This window comes from Myiozetetes cayanensis, unplaced genomic scaffold, assembly GCF_022539395.1.
Source record: "Myiozetetes cayanensis isolate MyiCay16 unplaced genomic scaffold, myiCay2020 scf161, whole genome shotgun sequence".
NCBI classification, from domain to species: domain Eukaryota; kingdom Metazoa; phylum Chordata; class Aves; order Passeriformes; family Tyrannidae; genus Myiozetetes; species Myiozetetes cayanensis.
This window is the reverse complement of record NW_026087282.1, coordinates 50,036-68,367: the sequence shown is the minus strand read 5'-3', so window position 1 is coordinate 68,367 and position 18,332 is coordinate 50,036. Positions and strand designations below refer to the sequence as shown.

The 18,332-nt window shown below is 62.2% G+C and overlaps 1 protein-coding gene and 1 long non-coding RNA gene across 3 annotated transcripts; both read right to left on the bottom strand.

The window, feature by feature from the left end:
- Positions 1-868: 868 nt before the first annotated feature.
- KCNK3 (potassium two pore domain channel subfamily K member 3) lies at positions 869-2,482 on the bottom strand. The gene has a single exon (XM_050311762.1). It carries the CDS (start codon positions 1,763-1,765, stop codon positions 875-877), a length of 891 nt encoding a protein of 296 aa, XP_050167719.1. The 5' UTR covers positions 1,766-2,482; the 3' UTR covers positions 869-874.
- Positions 2,483-3,642: 1,160 nt separating this feature from the next.
- Positions 3,643-5,811, bottom strand: LOC126638116 (uncharacterized). 2 transcript variants are annotated; one of them, XR_007628507.1, is made up of 5 exons: positions 5,448-5,811; positions 5,150-5,331; positions 4,873-5,096; positions 4,182-4,771; positions 3,643-4,005 (listed from the first exon to the last, which is right to left on the bottom strand). It is a non-coding gene; the product is annotated as an uncharacterized LOC126638116 (long non-coding RNA). The 2 variants fall into 2 exon arrangements; XR_007628506.1 differs by having other exon boundaries at positions 5,150-5,811.
- Between the last annotated feature and the right edge of the window lie 12,521 nt (positions 5,812-18,332).

Genomic DNA, 18,332 nt, shown 5'->3' with positions numbered 1-18,332 from the left:
ACTCCCGGTCCGTGGGGTCTGGGGGTGCCTTGAGGGGTCAGGATCTCCCCCAAGCCCCCTGCCAAGATAAACCCTCGGTCCGCGGGGTCTGGAGGTGCTCCGAGGGGTCGGGATCCCTGCCCATCCCCCGGCCAAGATAAGCCCTCGGTCCGGGGTGGGTCTGGGGTTGCCTTGAGGGGTCAGGGTCCCCCCCAAGCCCCCTGCCAAGTGGAACCCTCGGTCCGGGAGGGGTCTGGGGTCGCTCCGAGGGGTCAGGGTCCCCCCCAAGCCCCCTGCCAAGATAAACCCTGGGTCCGGGGGGGAACCTGGGGGCGCTCCGAGGGGTCAGAATCCTCCCCAAGCCCCCGAATCCTCGGTCCGCGGGGTCTGGGGGTGCGCCGAGGGGTCGGGATCCCTGCCCATCCCCCTGCCAAGATAAACCCTCGGTCCGGGGTGGGTCTGGGGTTTGCTTGAGGGGTCAGGGTCCCCCCCAAGCCCCGTGCCAAGATAAACCCTGGCTCCGTGAGGGTCTGGGGTTGCCCTGAGGGGTCAGGGTCCCCCCCAAGCCCCCTGCCAAGATAAACCCTCGGTCCGGGGGTCTGGGGTGCCTTGAGAGGTCGGGATCCCCCCCAAACCCCCTGCCAAGTGGAACCCTCGGTCCTTGGGGTCTGGGGGTGCTCCGAGGGGTCGGAATCCTCCCCAAGCCCCCGAACCCTCGGTCAGCGGGATCTGGGGGTGCTCCGAGGGGTCAGGATACCCCCCAAGCCCCCCGCCAAGTGGAACCCCCGGTCCGGGGTGGGTCTGGGGTCGCTCCGAGGAGTCAGGGTCCCCCCCAAGCCCCCTGCCAAGTGGAACCCCCGGTCCGGGGTGGGTCTGGGGTGGCTCCGAGGGGTCTCTACACGGAGCTGCGGCGCTTGCCGAGCCCCGGCAGGGCGGCCAGGCTGTGCATGCCGCTGGACACGGAGCTGACGGCCGAGCGGCGGGCCCCGCACAGGCAGCGCTTCGGGGGGGTGCCGGCGCCTCGCGGGGGCGAGGAGTGGCCGTGCCCGTGTCCGCCGTGTCCTGCGTGGCCGTGGGCCTGCTCGGCGGCCGCGTCCGAGGCGGAGGACAGGTCCCGGGGGATGATCATGGGGATGGAGTACTGCAGCTTCTCGCGGCTCTTGTACCACAGGCACGAGCACACGGACTGGAAGTGCAGCACCTCGGCGTAGACGTTCCGGAGCCCCCCTCCTCCTCCTCCTCCTCCTCCTCCTCCTCCCGCCCCCTCCCCGGCGGCGGCCCCCGCGGCGGGCGCGGCCGTGGGGGTCTCGCGTGGGCGGGCGGAGAGCAGGGCGCGCTGCTCCGCGTCCCGCCGCTCGTCCTCGGCGTTCATGGTCATGAAGCGCAGCACCACCAGGTTGAGGAAGGCGCCGATGACCGTGAGCCCCGTGAGGATGTAGACGAAGCTGAAGGCCACGTACTGCGGCTGGTTCTGCAGCGCCTGGTCCTTCTGCAGCGCCACGTAGTCCCCGAAGCCGATGGTGGTGAGGGTGATGAAGCAGTAGTAGTAGGCGTGGAAGAAGCTCCAGCGCTCGTAGTGCGAGAAGGCGGCGGCGCCCACGCAGAGGGTGCTGATGCAGGAGAAGAAGCCGATGGCGACCATGTTGGCCATGGACACCTCGGGCCGCCTCATGCCCAGGCACCTCTTGGCGCGGTGCAGGAGGTACTTGACGAAGGTGTTGATGCGCTCGCCCAGGCTCTGGAACATGACGAGGGTGAGGGGGATGCCGAGCAGCGCGTACACCATGCAGAACACCTTCCCCCCGTCCGTGCTGGGCGCGGCGTGGCCGTAACCTGGGCACGAGGGCACAGCGGGGTCAGCGCGGGGATCAGGACACTCGGGGGGGCTTCCCCCCGACAGCCGGGGAAGGGTGGGATGGGATCATAAAGCTCGTCCTGTCCTCACCCCGACGGCTCCCGCTGTCCCAGGGGATCCAGCCCGGCCTGGGACACTGCAGGGATCCAGGGGCAGCCACAGCTTCCCTGGGAATTCCAGCCCAGCCCCTCCCAGTAGGGAATCCCTTCCCAGTCTCCCATCCATCCCTGCCCTCTGGCACTGGGAAGCCATTCCCTGTGTCCTGTCCCTCCATCCCTTGTCCCCAGTCCCTCTCCAGCCCTCCTGGAGCCCCCGCAGGCTCTGGAAGGGGCTCCAAGCTCTCCCCAGAGCTCAGTGTTTTCCTTTAACCCCTTGGAGCTGCGTCCCTAGGGATTATCTGCTGGGAAACTGGGAAGCCCAGCCTGGAGCCATCCCAGCAGCACCTCCAGCTCCACGGGATCCCAGGCTGGTTTGGGTGGGAAGGGATTTTAAATCCCATCCAGTGCCACCCCTGCCATGGGCAGGGACACCTCCCACCAGCCCAGGGTGCTCCAAGCCCCGTCCAGCCTGGCCTGGGACATTCCCAGGGATGCAGGGGCAGCCACAGCTTCCCTGGGATGTGCCAGGGATGGTTCCCTTGTCCCTCCCTGTCCCCGCCTCTGTCCCTGTCCCTGCACCTTTCCCTGTCCCAGCCCCTGTCCTTGCCCCGTCCCTATTTCTGCCCCGTCCCTGTCCCTTCCCCCGTCCCTATTCCCGTCCTTTTCCCTTTTCCTTTCCATTCTTTTTCTGTCTCTTTCTCCTTCTTTGTCTTTTTTTTTCCTTTTCCTTTCCCATTTCAATTTCCTCCTTATCCTTTTCCTTTCCCTCCTTTCCCTTATCCTTTTACTTTCCCTTTGGTTTTCGTTCCTTTTTTCTTCTTCTTTTCTTTTTTTTTCCTCTTTTCCTTTTCTCCTTTCCCTCCTTTTTTCTCCCCTTCCTTTCCCTCCTCTTTCCCCTTTTCCCTTCCCTTCCCAGCTTTCCCAGCAGTCCGGGATCCCAGGAGCCAGGAGGCAGGAGCAGGGACAAGGACAGGGACAGGCACATTGTCACCCTCACTGTCACTTCTTTGTCACCTCTCTGTCCCCTCAGTGCCACTCTCTCTGTCCCCTCAGTGCCACCCTCTCTGTCCCCTCAGTGCCACCCTCACTGTCACCTCTCTGTCGCCTCACTGTCACCTCCCTGTCACCTCATTGCCACCCTGGCTGTCACCTCCCTGTCCCCTCAGTGCCACTCTCCCTGTCCCCTCATTGCCACCCTCACTATCACCTCTCTGTCCCCTCAGTGCCACTCTCCCTGTCCCCTCAGTGCCACCTCACTGTCACCTCTCTGTCCCCTCAGTGCCACCCTCTCTGTCCCCTCAGTGCCACCCTGGCTGTCACCTCTCTGTCCCCTCAGTGCCACTCTCCCTGTCCCCTCGGTGCCACCCTGGCTGTCACTTCTCTGTCCCCTCAGTGCCACTCTCCCTGTCCCCTCAGTGCCACCCTCACTGACCCTCACTCATCTCTGTCCCCTCAATGCCACCCTGGCTGTCACCTCTCTGTCCCCTCAGTGCCACCCTCTCTGTCCCCTCAGTGCCACCCTCGCTGTCACCTCCTGTCCCCTCAGTACCACCCTCACTGTCCCCTCACTGTCGCCTCACTGTCACCTCTCTGTCCCCTCAGTGCCACCCTCAGTGCCACTCTCCCTGTCCCCTCAGTGCCACCCTGGCTGTCACCTCTCTGTCCCCTCAGTGCCACCCTCAGTGCCACCTCTCTGTCACCTCAGTGCCACCCTCTCTGTCACCTCAGTGCCAGCCTCAGTGCCACCCTCACTGTCACCTCCCTGTCCCCTCAGTGCCACCCCGGTTGTCACCTCCCTGTCCCCTCAGTGCCACCCCGGCTGTCCCCTCGGGAGGGCCCGGGGGTGGCGGGATCCGCTCCAGGGAGGGGCCGCCCGAGCTCTGCCGGTGCCGGCGCTGCCCGCGGGGACGGGCGGGGACACCGGGCAGGGGCGACACCGCGGCTGTCACCGGGGGTGGCACCTGGGGTGTCACCTGGGGGTGTCACTGGGTGTGTCACCTGAGCGTGTCACCTGGGCGTGTCACTGGAGCGACACCAGGGAGTGTCACCTGGGCGTGTCACCTGGGGTGTCACCTGGGTGTGTCACTGGAGCGACATCGGGGTGTGTCTCCTGGGAGTGTCACCTGGGGTGTCACCCTGGGGGTGTCACTGGGGGTGTCACCTGGGCGTGTCACCTGGGGTGTCACCTGGGTGTGTCACCTGGGGGTGTCACTGGGGGTGTCTCCTGGGAGTGTCACCTGGGGTGTCACCCTGGGGGTGTCACTGGGGGTGTCTCCTGGGAGTGTCACCTGGGGTGTCACCCTGGGGGTGTCACTGGGGGTGTCTCCTGGGAGTGTCACTGGAGCGACACCAGGGAGTGTCACCTGGGGGTGTCACTGGGGTTGTCACTGGAGCGACACCTGGGGGTGTCACCTGGAGGTGTCACCTGCGGGTGTCACTGGAGCGACATCGGGGTGTGTCACCTGGTGGTGTCACTGGAGGTGTCACCTGGGGGTGTCACCTGTGCATGTCATCTGCACGTGTCACATGGGGTGTCACCTGGGGTGTCACTGGAGCGACATCGGGGTGTGTCACCTGGGGGTGTCACCTGGGGGTGTCACCTGGGGATGTCACCGAGGGGGTGTCACTGGAAAACAGCACTGGACAGCATCACCTGAGGATCACCTGAGACATCACCTGAGCATCACCTGAGCATCCCCTCAACATCACCTGAGCATCACCTGAGCATACCCTCAACATCACCAGAGCATCCCCTCAACATCACCAGAGCATCATCTCAGCATCACCTGAGCATCACCAGAGTCACCAGAGCATCACCAGAGCATCACCTGAGCATCACCTGAGGATCCCCTCAGACATCCCCTGAGACATCCCCTCAACATCACCTGAGCATCATCTCAGTATCACCTGAGCATCACCTGAGCATCATCTCAGCATCACCTGAGACATCCCCTCAGCATCACCTGAACATCATCTCAGCATCACCTGAGCATCATCTCAGCATCACCTGAGACATCTTCTCAGCATCACATGAGCATCATCTCAGTATCACCTGAGACATCTTCTCAGCATCACATGAGCATCATCTCAGCATCACCTGAGACATCACCTGAGCATCACCTGAACATCATCTCAGTATCACCTGAACATCATCTCAGCATCACCTGAGTATCCAGAGCACCACCTCAGCATCACCTGAGCATCCCCTCAGCATCACCTGAGCATCCCCTCAGCATCACCTGAGACATCCCCTCAGCATCACCTGAGCATCACCAGAGTCACCAGAGCACCACCAGAGCATCACCTGAGACATCCCCAAAAAACGTCACTGGAGAGCATCCCCAGAGCATCCTCAGAGCATCGTGAAAGCGTCACCTGAGAGCATCACCTGAGCAACACCTGGGAGTGCCACCAGCAAACAGCACTGCAGAGTCCCCTGAGCATCCCCTGAGCATCCTCTGAGCATCCCCTGAGCATCATGAAAGCATCCCCTGAGAGCATCACCTGAGCAACACCTGGGAGTGTCACCAGCAAACAGCACTGCAGAGCGTCCCCTGAGCATCCCCTGAGCATCATCAAAGCATCCCCTGAGCATCCTCTGAGCATTCCCTGAGCATCCCCTGGGAGCATCATCAGAAAACATCCCTGGAGAGCATCCCCAGGGCATCATAGCAGCACCACCTGAGCATCCCTGGAGAGCATTCCCAGAGCATCGCCCGAGAGTAACACCTGAGAGCATCCCCGGCGCATTTGAGAGCATCCCCAGAGCACTTCCCGAGCCCATCCCCGGAGCCTCCCCGCTCTCCTCCGTGCCGGGTTCCACCTACCCCTTCTCCCTCGCTGATAGAAAAGGGGGGGCTGCTCCTCGAGTCCCCTCCCTGTTTCTCCTGTCCCCTCCCTGTCTGTTCCTCGTGTCCCCTCCCTGTCTGTTCCTCCTGCCCCTTCTCTGCCTGTTCCTCGTGTCCCCTCCCTGCCTGTTCCTTGTGTCCCCTCCTCCTGTATCCTCTCTGCCCTCCTATGCCCCTTCTCTGCCCCCATGTTCCCTCCCTCCCCCGTGTCCTCCTCTCTACCCCCTTGTCCCTCCTCTCTGCCCCCGTGTCCCCTCCTCTGCCCCCTTGTCCCTCTCCTACCCCGTGTCCCCTCCCTGTCCCCGTGTCCCTCCCTGTTCCTTATCCCCTCTCTGCCCCCGTGTCCCCTCCTCTGCCCTCCGTGTCCCTCCCTCTCTGCCCCCGTGTCCCTCTCCTGCCCCGTGTCCTCTCTCTTCCCCCTTGTCCCCTCCCTGCCCCCCCGTGTCCCTCCCCTGCCTGTTCCTCGTGTCCCCTCCTCCCTGCCCCCTGTGTCCCTCCCTGCTCTACCCCGTGTCCCCTCCCTGCCCCCGTGTCCTCCTTCTCTACTCCCTTGTCCCCTCCCTGCCCCCCGTGTCCCCTCCTGCCCCCCTGTGTCCCCTCCCTGCCCCTGTCCTCCTCCCTACCCCCGTGTCCCCTCTCCCCTCACTCCCTTGTCCCCTCCCTGCCCCCATGCCCCCTCCCTGCCTGTTCCTCTGTGTCCCCTCCCTCCCTGCCCTCCGTGTCCCCTCCCTGCCCCCTGTGTCCCCTCCCCTCTACCCCCGTGTCCCTCTCCCTGCCTCCCATGTCCCTCCCTGCCCCCGTGTCCCCCTCCCTTCCCCGTGTCCCCTCCTGCCCCCTGTGTCCCCCCTCCCTGGCCCATGTCCCCATGTGCCCCCTCCTTCCCCAAGTCCTCCCCACCCTCCGAAGGGACCCCGAGGCCTCTCCCCTCCCGCTGGGGACCCCTCCCAGAGCCGGGGGTTCATCCACCCGGGACCCCCATCCCGGTGCCCTCCCCCTCCTTCCAGCCTCCTCCTGCCCCATCCCAACACCCCAAATCCTGGCTGGGATTCCGGGAGGAGCCTCGGGCCGTGCCCCGGGGGGTGTCCCCTCCCCGAGCCTCCCTCCCGCCGCTCCAGCCTCTCCCTCGCGCTATTTTTAGCCGCGTTTCCCGAGGAAGGGAGTCCGGGAGCTGTCAATCCTCCCGCGCCCCCCCCGTCCCCCCCGATCCCGGCGCTGCCTGATCCTCGGCACGTCCGAGGGGCCGGGAAGGGCTCCGGGATGGCGAATCCAGCCGGGCGGGAAGGGGGAAAAAATCCCACCCCCCAAAACCCCTCGGGCAGCCGAGGGGTCCCCCCCGAGGCCGGGATTGTGGGGAGCGGGGGGCGCATCCCAGCCCGGGAAAGCTCCCGGGAACGAGCTGGGAAAAGCTCCCCGTCATCCCCATCCCATCCCTGTATCCCATCCCATCCCTGTATCCCATCCCTGTATCCCATCCCATCCCATCCCATCCCATCCCATCCCATCCCATCCCATCCCACTGCCCGCGCCGTGGGTGTCCCTGAGGGAAGGGGTGTGTTTTTTTTTCCAGGGGGGATCGGGGGGTGCTCGGGGCTCTGGCAGCGGCCCCGGGAGCTCGGGCCGTGTCCCCGGGGAGCGGGCGTGACACGTCCCGCAGGAACGCGGGGCAGGGATCGTGTCCTTTTTAGGGCTGCGCAGCCGGAGGGGGCCGGAGCCGGAGCGGCCCCGAGCAGGTGCAGGAGCGGCCTGGAGCGAATCCCGGAACAAATCCCGGCCTGGAGCGAATCCCGGAGCAAAATCCCGGCCTGGCGAGGCCAGGGAGGGATGGAGGGAGGGAGGGATGGATGGCAGGGATTAGCGGGGCAGCTGCGGCCACCGGCAGGGAGGGGGAAAAGGGGGAGGGAAGGCAGGGAGAGGGTCCCTGGGGGATGAGAGGGAAGGGAGAGGATCCTTGTGAGGTGGAAAGGCAGGGAGAGGGTCCTTATGGGGTGGGAAGCCAAGGAGAGGGTCCCTGGGGGATGAGAGGGAAAGGAGAGGGTCATTATGGGATGGGAAGGCAGGGAGAGGGTCCCTGGGGGATGAGAGGGGAGGGAAAAGGTCCTTATGGGGTGGGAAGGCAGGGAGAGGGTCCCTGGGAGATGAGAGGGAAGGGAGAGGGTCCTTGTGAGGTGGGAAGGCAGGGAGAGGGTCCTTATAGGGTGGGAAGAAGGGAGAGGGTCCTTATGGGATGGGAAGGAAAGGAGAGGGTCCTGAGGGTGGGAAGGAAAGGAGAGGGTCCTTATGGGATGGGAAGGAGGGAGAGGGTCATTATGGGATGGGAAGGCAGGGAGAGGGTTCTTATGGGATGGGAAGGAAAGGAGAGGGTCCCTGGGGGATGAGAGGGAAGGGAGAGGGTCCTTATGGGGTGGGAAGGAAGGGAGAGGGTCCTTATGAGGTGGGAAGGAAAGGAGAGGGTCCCTGAGGGTGGGAAGGAAAGGAGAGGGTCCCTGGGGGATGAGAGGGAAGGGAGAGGGTCCTTATGGGGTGGGAAGGCAGGAGACGGTCCCTGGGGGATGAGAGGGAAGGGAGAGGGTCCTTGTGAGGTGAGAAGGAAAGGAGAGGGTCCCTGGGGGATGAGAGGGAAGGGAGAGGGTCCTTATGGGGTGAGAAGGAAAGGAGAGGGTCCCTGGGGGATGAGAGGGGAGGGAGAGGGTCCTTATAGGGTGGGAAGAAAGGGAGAGGGTCCTTATGGGATGGGAAGGAAAGGAGAGGGTCCTTATGGGGTGGGAAGCCAAGGAGAGGGTCCTTATGGGGTGGGAAGAAAGAGAGAGGGTCCTTATGGGGTGAGAGGGAAGGGAGAGGGTCCTTGTGAGGTGGGAAGGAAAGGAGAAGGTCCTTATGGGGTGGGAAGGAAGGGAGAGGGTCCCTGAGGGTGGGAAGGCAGGGAGAGGGTCCTTATGGGATGGGAAGAAAGGGAGAGGGTCATTATGGGGTGGGAAGGAAAGGAGAGGGTCCTTATGGGATGGGAAGCCAAGGAGAGGGTCCCTGGGGCATGAGAGGGAAGGGAGAGGGTCATTATGGGGTGAGAAGGAAGGGAGAGGGTCCCTATGGGATGGGAAGCCAAGGAGAGGGTCCTTATGGGAAGGGAAGGCAGGGAGAGGGTCATTATGGGATGGGAAGGAAAGGAGAGGGGTCCTTATGGGGTGGGAAGCCAAGGAGAGGGTCCTTATGGGATGGGAAGGCAGGGAGAGGGTCCTTATAGGATGGGAAGGAAGGGAGAGGGTCCTTATGAGGTGGGAAGGAAAGGAGAGGGTCCCTGAGGGTGGGAAGGAAAGGAGAGGGTCCCTGGGGGATGAGAGGGAAGGGAGAGGGTCCCTGGGGGTGAGGGGTGTGCAGTGATGGGGAAGGGGGGTCAGGAAGAGGGAATGTGGGTTCAGGAAGAGGGGAAGGGGGTTCAGGAAGAGGGGAAGGGGTGTTCAGCAAGAGGGGAAGGGGGGTCAGGAAGAGGGGAACGGGGGTCAGGAAGAGGGAAAGGGTCGCTCCAAGCCTGGGATGATCCCAACTCTGCTCCTTCCAAGCCTGGGACGAGCCCAGGTCTTGTCCTTCCCTGCCCCTGCTCCCCTCGGCCCTTCCCGTGTCCCAGTGCTCCCAGTGCTCCCAGTGTGGAGCATCACTGGCTCCCAGTGCCAGGGCCAAGCCTGGGCACCCCAACTGTGCCCTGGGGACACCAGCTGTCCCCAGCCATCCCCATGGTACCCCAGCTGTCCCCTGGGCACCCCAACCATCCCCTGATCACCCCAACCATCCCCTGGGCATCCCATCCATCCCCTGGCCACCCCAACCATCCCCTGATCACCCCAACCCTCCCCTGGGCACCCCAGCTGTCCCCTGGGCACCCCAACCATCCCCTGGGCACCCCAACCATCCCCTGGCCACCCCAGCTGTCCCCTGGCCACCCCAGCTGTCCCCTGGGCACCCCAACCATCCTCTGGTCACCCCAACCATCCCCTGGTCACCCCAGCCATCCCCTGGGCACCTCAACCATCCACTGGGCACCCCAACCATCCCCTGGGCACCCCAGCTGTCCCCTGGGCACCCCAGCTGTCCCCTGGGCACCCCAGCCATCCCCTGGGCACCCCAACTGTCCCCTGGGCACCCCAACCATCCCCTGGGCACCCCAACCATCCCCTGGGTAGCCCAACTGTCTCCTGGGCACCCCAGCTGTCCCCTGGTCACCCCAACCATCCCCTGATCACCCCAACCATCCTCTGGGCACCCCATCCATCCCCTGGGCACCCCAGCTGTCCCCTGGGCACCCCAACCATCCCCTGGGGCCCCCGGGCCGTGGCTGGCACAGGGGACTCGTGGCACTCCCGGGAGGAGCAGCTGGACAGGCAGCAGTGCCGGAGGGGACAGAATTCCAGCCGGGCACGGCCACACTCGGACCTGGCACCGAGGGACACGCCCGTGCCAGGGGACACTGCCGAGGGGACACGGGGACAGGGGACACGGGGACAGGGGACACGGGGACAGGGGGCACTGCCTGTGCTATGGGGACACTGCCCAAGGGGACACTGTAATGGGGACACTGCCATGGGGACACTGTGCCATGGGGACACTGCCCATGGGGACACTGTCTAGGGGGACACTGCCCATGGGGACACTGCCCATGGGGACACTGTGACAGGGGGACACTGCCCATGGGGACACTGCCCATGCCATGGGGACACTGCAATGGGGACACTGCCCATGGGGACACTGCCCATGCCATGGGGACACTGCCATGGGGACACTGCCCAAGGGGACACTGGGTCAGGGGGCACTGGACCAGGGGGACACTGCCCATGCCCAGGGGACACTTCCCATGCCATGGGGACACTGTGACAGGGGGACACTGCCCTGGGGACACTGCCCATGGGGACACTGCCCATGCCATGGGGACACTGTGACAGGGGACACTGCCCATGGGGACACTGCCCATGCCAGGGGGACACTGCCCTGGGGACACTGCCCATGGGGACACTGTCCATGGGGACACTGCCCATGCCATGGGGACACTGCCCATGCCATGGGGACACTGCCCATGGGGACACTGCCCATGCCCATGGGGACACTGCCCATGAGGACACTGCCCATGCCATGGGGACACTGCCCATGGGGACACTGTAATGGGGACACTGTGACAGGGGGACACTGCCCATGGGGACACTGCCCATGGGGACACTGTCCATGCCATGGGGACACTGCCCATGTCATGGGGACACTGCCCATGGGGACACTGCCCAGGGGACACTGCCAATGGGGACACTGCCCAGGGGGACACTGCCCATGGGGACACTGCCCATGCCATGGGGACACTGCCCAGGGGACACTGCCCACACCATGGGGACACTGCCCATGCCATGGGGACACTGCCCATGGGGACACTGCAATGGGGATTGTCCCCCGGGACATTTTTGGGATCCCTGCAGTTGGGCCCCCCCCCCACATCCCCGGTGGGTTTGGAGGGTTTAGGTCAGGGTTGAACCCCCCCTGTCCCCCCCAGTGGGGTGACCCCCTGTCCCCCCAGGGCTGGACCCCCTCAAATCCCACTGAGGTGACCCCCCCGTCCTCCCAGGGCTGGACCCCCTCAAATCCCACTGAGGTGACCCCCTTGTCCCCCTCATCCCCCTCACTCCCCATCCCCTCATCCCCAAATCCAATCCCCCACACAGACCCAAATTCCCGATGGGAAGCTGCCCCTCTCCCCCTCTCCCCTCCCGGGCGGTTTTGGGGTGCCCCTCTCTGCCCCCCCCAGCGCTGGCCGTGCCGGGGGGGTCGGGATGGAGTCATGGAAAATCCCGGAGCCGGCCAAGCTCCCTCTTTGGGCCCGACCTGGCAGATTTTCCCGGGATTCTGGGGCTCGGCCAGGCCCCGGAGCGGCCCCCCCCGCGCCATCCCTGCCCTCTGCCCGGGAAAAGGGGGGAGAGGCCGCCCCCCCCGGGGGGCCCCGAGGGGGAAAGGGGGGTCCTTTTAACCCGGGAAGGGCACGGGTGGATCCCGTGGATCCCTCGAGGAGGGAGGAACCCCCCCATCCCAAAAAAAAAAAAGGGGCCTTGGGGGATAGAAGGGAATTGAAGGCTTTTAGGATTTGTGTCCCCAAATGGGCAGGGGGGGCCCAGGGACCCCCTGGGAAAATCCAGGCCTGGGATGGGACCCCCCCCTGAGGGGGGACAGAGAACATGGGAGAGATCTGATCCCAAAGGAACCCCAGGGGGAACTCGGGATGGGATGGGATGGGATACAGGGATGGGATGGGATGGGATGGGGTGGGATGGGATACAGGGATGGGATACAGGGATGGGATGGGATGGGAGTGTGGGATGGATGGGATGGGATGGGATGGGATGGGATGGGATGGGATGGGATGGGGGATGGGATGGGATGGGATGGATGGGATGGGATGGGATGGGATGGGATGGGATGGGATGGGATGGAATGGGGATGGGATGGGATGGGATGGGATGGGATGGGATGGGATGGAGCATGTAGGATGGGATGGGTGGGATGGGAATGGGATGGGATGGGATACAGGGATGGGATGGGATACAGGGATGGGATGGGAATGGGATGGGGATGGGATACAGGGATGGGATGGGATGAGGATGAGGATGGGACAGGGATGAGGGGTGGGGATGTGGGATCAGATGGTCACAAACTCAGGCACCATCGCCCTGGAGGTGACCCCCTGACCTGGTGACCCTGCCCCTGATCCATGACTGCATCCCAATCCATGACCCTGTTCCTGATCCATGACTCTGCCCCTGATCCATGACTGCATCCCAATCCATGACTGTATCCCAATCCATGACCCTGCATCCCATCCATGACCCTGTATCCCAATCCATGACTGTATCCTAATCCATGACCCTGCATCCCAATCCATGACCCTGCATCCCAATCCATGACCCTGCATCCCAATCCATGACCGCATCCCAATCCATGACCCTGCACCTGATCCATGACCCTGCATCCCAATCATGACCCTGCATCCCAATCCATGACCTGACCTGATCCATGACCCTGCATCCCAATCCATGACTGCATCCCATCCATGACCCTGCACCTGATCCATGACTCTGCATCCCAATCCATGACCCTGCACCTGATCCATGACTGTATCCCAATCCATGACCCTGCACCTGATCCATGACTGTATCCCAATCCATGACTGCATCCCAATCCATGACTGCATCCCAATCCATGACTGCATCCCAATCCATGACTGCATCCCAATCCATGACTGTATCCTAATCCATGACCCTGCATCCCAATCCATGACTGCATCCCAATCCATGACTGCATCCTAATCCATGACTGCATCCCAATCCATGACCCTGCATCCCAATCCATGACTGTATCCTAATCCATGACCCTGCACCTGATCCATGACCTTGCATCCCAGTCCATGACCCTGCATCCCAATCCATGACCCTGCATCCCAATCCATGACCCTGCTCCTGATCCATGACCCTGCACCTGATCCATGACTGTATCCCAGTCCATGACCTGCATCCCAATCCATGACCCTGCATCCCAATCCATGACCCTGCATCCCAATCCATGACCCTGCACCCAATCCATGACTGCATCCCAATCCATGACCCTGCATCCCAATCCATGACCCTGCATCCCAATCCATGACCCTGCATCCCAATCCATGACCCTGCACCTGATCCATGACTCTGCATCCCAATCCATGACCCTGCATCTCAATCCATGACCCTGCATCCCAATCCATGATCCTGCATCCCATCCATGACCCTGCATCCCAATCCATGACTGCATCCCAATCCATGACCCTGCATCCCAATCCATCACCCTGCATCCCAATCCATCACCCTGTACCTGATCTATCCCCTCGGATCCCTCTCCCACCCTCAGATTCCTCTCCCTGTCCCAGGTCCCTCTCCTTCCCCTCAGATCCCTCTCTCCCGACCCCTCCCGACCCCCCTAACCCGGGCAGGGGGGATTTGTGCCCCAAATTTGATTTGTTTTCCCTCCTCCCGACCCCCCTAACCCGGGCAGGGGGGATTTGTGCCCCAAATTTGATTTGTTTTCTGTCTCTCCCGACCCCTCCCGACCCCCCTAACCCGGGCAGGGGGGGTTTGCGCCCCAAATTTGATTTGTTTTCCCTCTCTCCCGGCCGCTCCGGGAGCGTTTCCCGCATTTAACGAGGCCTCAGCTGGAAGCGGCCGCGGGGGGAGGGAGCGGGGAGGGAGCGGGGTTTAATTGCTGGTGTCGCTCCGGGAGGGAAAAGAGCCGGGAATTTACGGCCGGGGAGGCGGAGGGGGATGGGAGCGAGGTGAGAGGGAGGGAGGACGCGCAGGGGCCGCGCTGCCCGCTCGGGGGGGGTCCCTGGGATGAATCCCACGGGATAAACCCTTCCCGGGGCCTTCCCGGCTTTGGGGGGATCGCCCCGGGGAGGGCTGAGCCCCACCCACCCGGGGCTGGGGGCGATCCCAAAATCCCACCAGGGCCGGGAAAGGCTCTTTGGCCTCCCCGTAAACATCTCCCTGTTCCTCCTTTCCCCGCTCCTGCCCTCGTGGGGCAGCGACCCACGAGGAAAACACGCGGGGAAAAAAGGGGTGGCCTGGAGTCCAGCTAGGAATGGGATTGGGATGGGAATGTCCTGATCCTGCCGGTCCCTGCTGGGGGGGGACACCCAAACATCCCCCCAGGCCCCGTGTCGGGGCTGTCCCCTTGCGTGGGGCCACCCGGGATCACGCGGGATCACGGACTGGCCATCCCCCCCCCTCCTCATCCATCCACGGGGGTGGGGATGAGGGGAGAGGGATTCCAGCCCCGGGGAGGGGGTGGCAGGGGGTCTCTCCCCCCATCCTGTGCCCCCCGGATCCAGCCGGGGTTCCAGTTGGGGCGGGACGGGGGACACTCCAGGCTTTTCCCCCCGCCCCATTCCCAGCCTGCTCCGGCCTCCTCTTTATCCTGGGCACTTTTCCCTGGGCGCTTTTGGGGTCTCACGCCCGGCTGTGGGGGCCGGAGGTGACAGATTTGTCCCCGTGTCCTTCCTCGCTGTCCCTGTCCCCGAGGGGGCAGCGGGGACAGGACCCCCTTGTCACCCCAGCCCGGGTCGGGGGTCCCTTGGGGGGGCTCAGTGGGGTCAGTGGGGTCATTCCAGGGGTCCCCCCACCCCCGGGATAAAGGATCGGTGCGGTGACAGATGGCGACACGGCGGTGGCACCGCCACCTGCTCCCCCGCAGCCCGGGGAAGGGGGGGGTTGGAAAGGGTGGAAAGGGCGGGAGGAAAAGGACGGGATGTGTTTTTTGGGAACGATCCAGCTGGAAGCGCGGCCGCCGGCCCTGAGGCGAGGAGGCCCCGGCGCGGGGACAGCGCCCGAGGTGACAAGGGACGTGTCCCGGTGGCACTGCCACCACCGCCCCCTCCTCCTCCTCCTCCTCCTCCTCCCTCGGGGCTCTTTTTTTCCAGATAAAGGGTTTTTTTTTTGGGGGGAGGGATGTAAAAAAAAAAAAAAACCCAGCCAAGCAACCTCCCCCCAAAACAACTCGAAACGTAACAAAAACTGTGCCCGAGCGGGACCCGAGGCGCTCCGGGATCTCCCTGCTTCCCGTCGGGAAGGGCGCCGGGAAATCCAAGGGGATCAGGAGCCCCCCCCGCATTCCCAAAAGCTGCATTCCCAAAGCCTTCTTCCCCAAACCTGCTGCCCAAAATCTTCTTCCCCAAACCTGCTTCCCAAAACCTGCATTCCCAAAACCTGCTGCCCCAAACCTGCTTCCCAAAATCTTCTTCCCAAACCTGCTGCCCCAAACCTGATTCCCCAAATCTGCTTCCCAAAACCTGCTGCCCCAAACCTGCATTCCCAAAACCTGATTCCCAAAACCTGCTGCCCCAAACCTCCTTCCCAAAATCTTCTTCCCAAACCTGCTGCCCAAAACCTTCTGCCCAAAACCTGCTGCCCTAAAACTGCTGCCCCAAACCTGCTGCCCCAAACCTTCTTCCCAAAACCTTCTTCCCAAACCTGCTTCCCAAAATCTGCTGCCCAAAATCTTCTTCCCTAAACCTGCTGCCCCAAACCTGCTGCCCCAAACCTGCTTCTCAAAACCTGCTTCCCAAAACCTGCTGCCCCAAAATCTTCTTCCCAAAATCTTCTTCCCTAAACCTGCTTCCCAAAACCTGCTTCCCCCAAACCTGCTGCCCCAAATCTGCTTCCCAAACCTGCAGCCCAAAACCTGCTTCTCAAAATCTTCTCCCCAAAATCTTCTTCCCAAACCTGCTGCCCTAAATCTGCTTCCCAAAATCTTCTTCCCAAACCTGCTGCCCTAAAACTGCTGCCCCAAACCTGCTGCCCCAAAACCTTCTCCCCAAAACCTGCTGCCCCAAACCTGCTGCCCAAAACCTGCATTCCCAAACCTGCTGCCCAAAATCTTCTGCCCCAAATCTGCTTCCCAAAACCTGCTACCCAAAACCTTCTGCCCCAAATCTGCTTCCCAAAACCTGCTTCCCAAAACCTGCTGCCCCAAACCTGCTTCCCAAAACCTGCTACCCCAAACCTGCTGCCCCAAAATCTTCTGCCCCAAATCTGCTTCCCAAAACCTGCTGCCCCAAACCTGCTTCCCAAAACCTGCTGCCCAAAATCTTCTGCCCCAAACCTGCTGCCCAAAATCTTCTGCCCCAAACCTGCTTCCCAAATCTGCTCCCCAAATCTGCTTCCCAAAACCTGCATTCCCAAAACCTGCTTCCCAAAACCTGCTGCCCCAAACCTGCTTCCCAAACCTGCTGCCCCAAATCTGCTACCCCAAATCTGCTTCCCAAAATCTTCTTCCCTAAACCTGCTACCCCAAACCTGATTCCCAAAACCTGCATTCCCAAACCTGCTACCCAAAACCTTCTGCCCCAAATCTGCTTCCCAAAATCTCCTTCCCAAACCTGCTGCCCCAAACCTGCTGCCCCAAACCTGCTGCCCCAAAATCTTCTCCCCAAAATCTTCTTCCCCAAACCTGCTGCCCCAAACCTGCTTCCCAAAACCTGCTGCCCCAAACTTGCTTCCCCAAAACCTGTATTCCCAAACCTGCTGCCCAAAACCTGCTGCCCCAAATCTGCTTCCCAAAATCTTCTTCCCAAACCTGCTGCCCCAAACCTGCTGCCCTAAAACTGCTTCCCAAAACCTGCATTCCCAAAACCTGATTCCCAAAACCTACTGCCCCAAAATCTTCTTCCCCACCTGCTGCCCCAAATCTGCTGCCCAAACCTGCTGCCCCAAAATCTTCTTCCCAAAACCTGCTTCCCAAAACCTGCATTCCCAAAACCTGATTCCCAAACCTGCTTCCCAAAACCTGCTGCCACAAAATCTTCTGCCCCAAATCTACTTCCCAAAATCTTCTTCCCCAAACCTTCTTCCCAAAATCTTCTTCCCAAACCTGCTGCCCCAAACCAGCTCCCCCAGCCCATCCCGGGAGCCTCTCGGAGGAGCTGCGGGGGTGGGGGAAATTTCCTAGAAAAAACACGTCGAAAAAATCCCATTTCAGGGGAATAATGGGATTGTCCCCCCCCCCCTTCTCCTCTGTTCCCAGCCGGTCCCTGCTTTCCCTGCCGCCTCCCCGGCCCCGCTCGGCCTCGCCCCGGGCTTGTTGTGACAGCCCAGCCATCAAAATAATCCGATTTTGGTCAAGGCGATGTCGCTGCACAGATGGACGGCCCTGACCCCCCCGCACCCCCTCCCCGCGCATCCCGGGAGAGAAGGGATGGGCACCCGCGGGGCACAGACACCTTTTTGGGGCCATTCCCTCCCCAATTCCCGCATTTTTGGGGGTGACAGGGCAGTGACCCCCCATTTTAGGGCCATTCCCATCACAATTCCCACATTTTGGGGTGATTTGGCACCCGCAGAGTAGAACCCCCCTCATTTTAGGGCCATTCCCATCACAATTCCCACATTTTTGGGGTTATTTGGCACCTACAGGGGACAGAAACACCTCATTTTAGCGACATTCCCATCACAATTCCCACATTTTGGGGTGATTTGGCACCCGCAGAGCAGAAACACTCCCCATTTTAGGGCCATTCCCTCCCCAATTCCCACATTTTTGGGGGTGACAGGGCAGTGACCCCCCATTTTAGCGCCATTCCCATCACAATTCCCACATTTTGGGGTAACTGGGCACCCTCAGGGCACAGAAACACCTCATTTTAGGGCCATTCCCATCACAATTCCCACATTTTGGGGTGACTGGGCACCTGCAGAACAGAAACACCCCCCATTTTAGGGCCATTCCCTCCCCAATTCCCACATTTTTGGGGGTGACAGGGCAGTGACCCCCATTTTAGGGCCATTCCCATCACAATTCCCACATTTTTGGGGGTGACAGGGCAGTGACCCCCATTTTAGCGCCATTCCCACCACAATTCCCACATTTTTGGGGGTGACTGGGCACCTACAGGGCACAGAAACCCCCCATTTTAGCCCCATTCCCATCACAATTCCCACATTTTGGGGTGACTGAGCACCCACAGGGCACAGAAACTCCCCATTTTAGTGCCATTCCCTTCCCAATTCCCAC

Coding starts and splice junctions, on each gene's coding strand:
- KCNK3 (XM_050311762.1), bottom strand. CDS start 1,765: ATGGTGTACGCGCTGCTCGGCATCCCCCTCACCCTCGTCATGTTCCAG.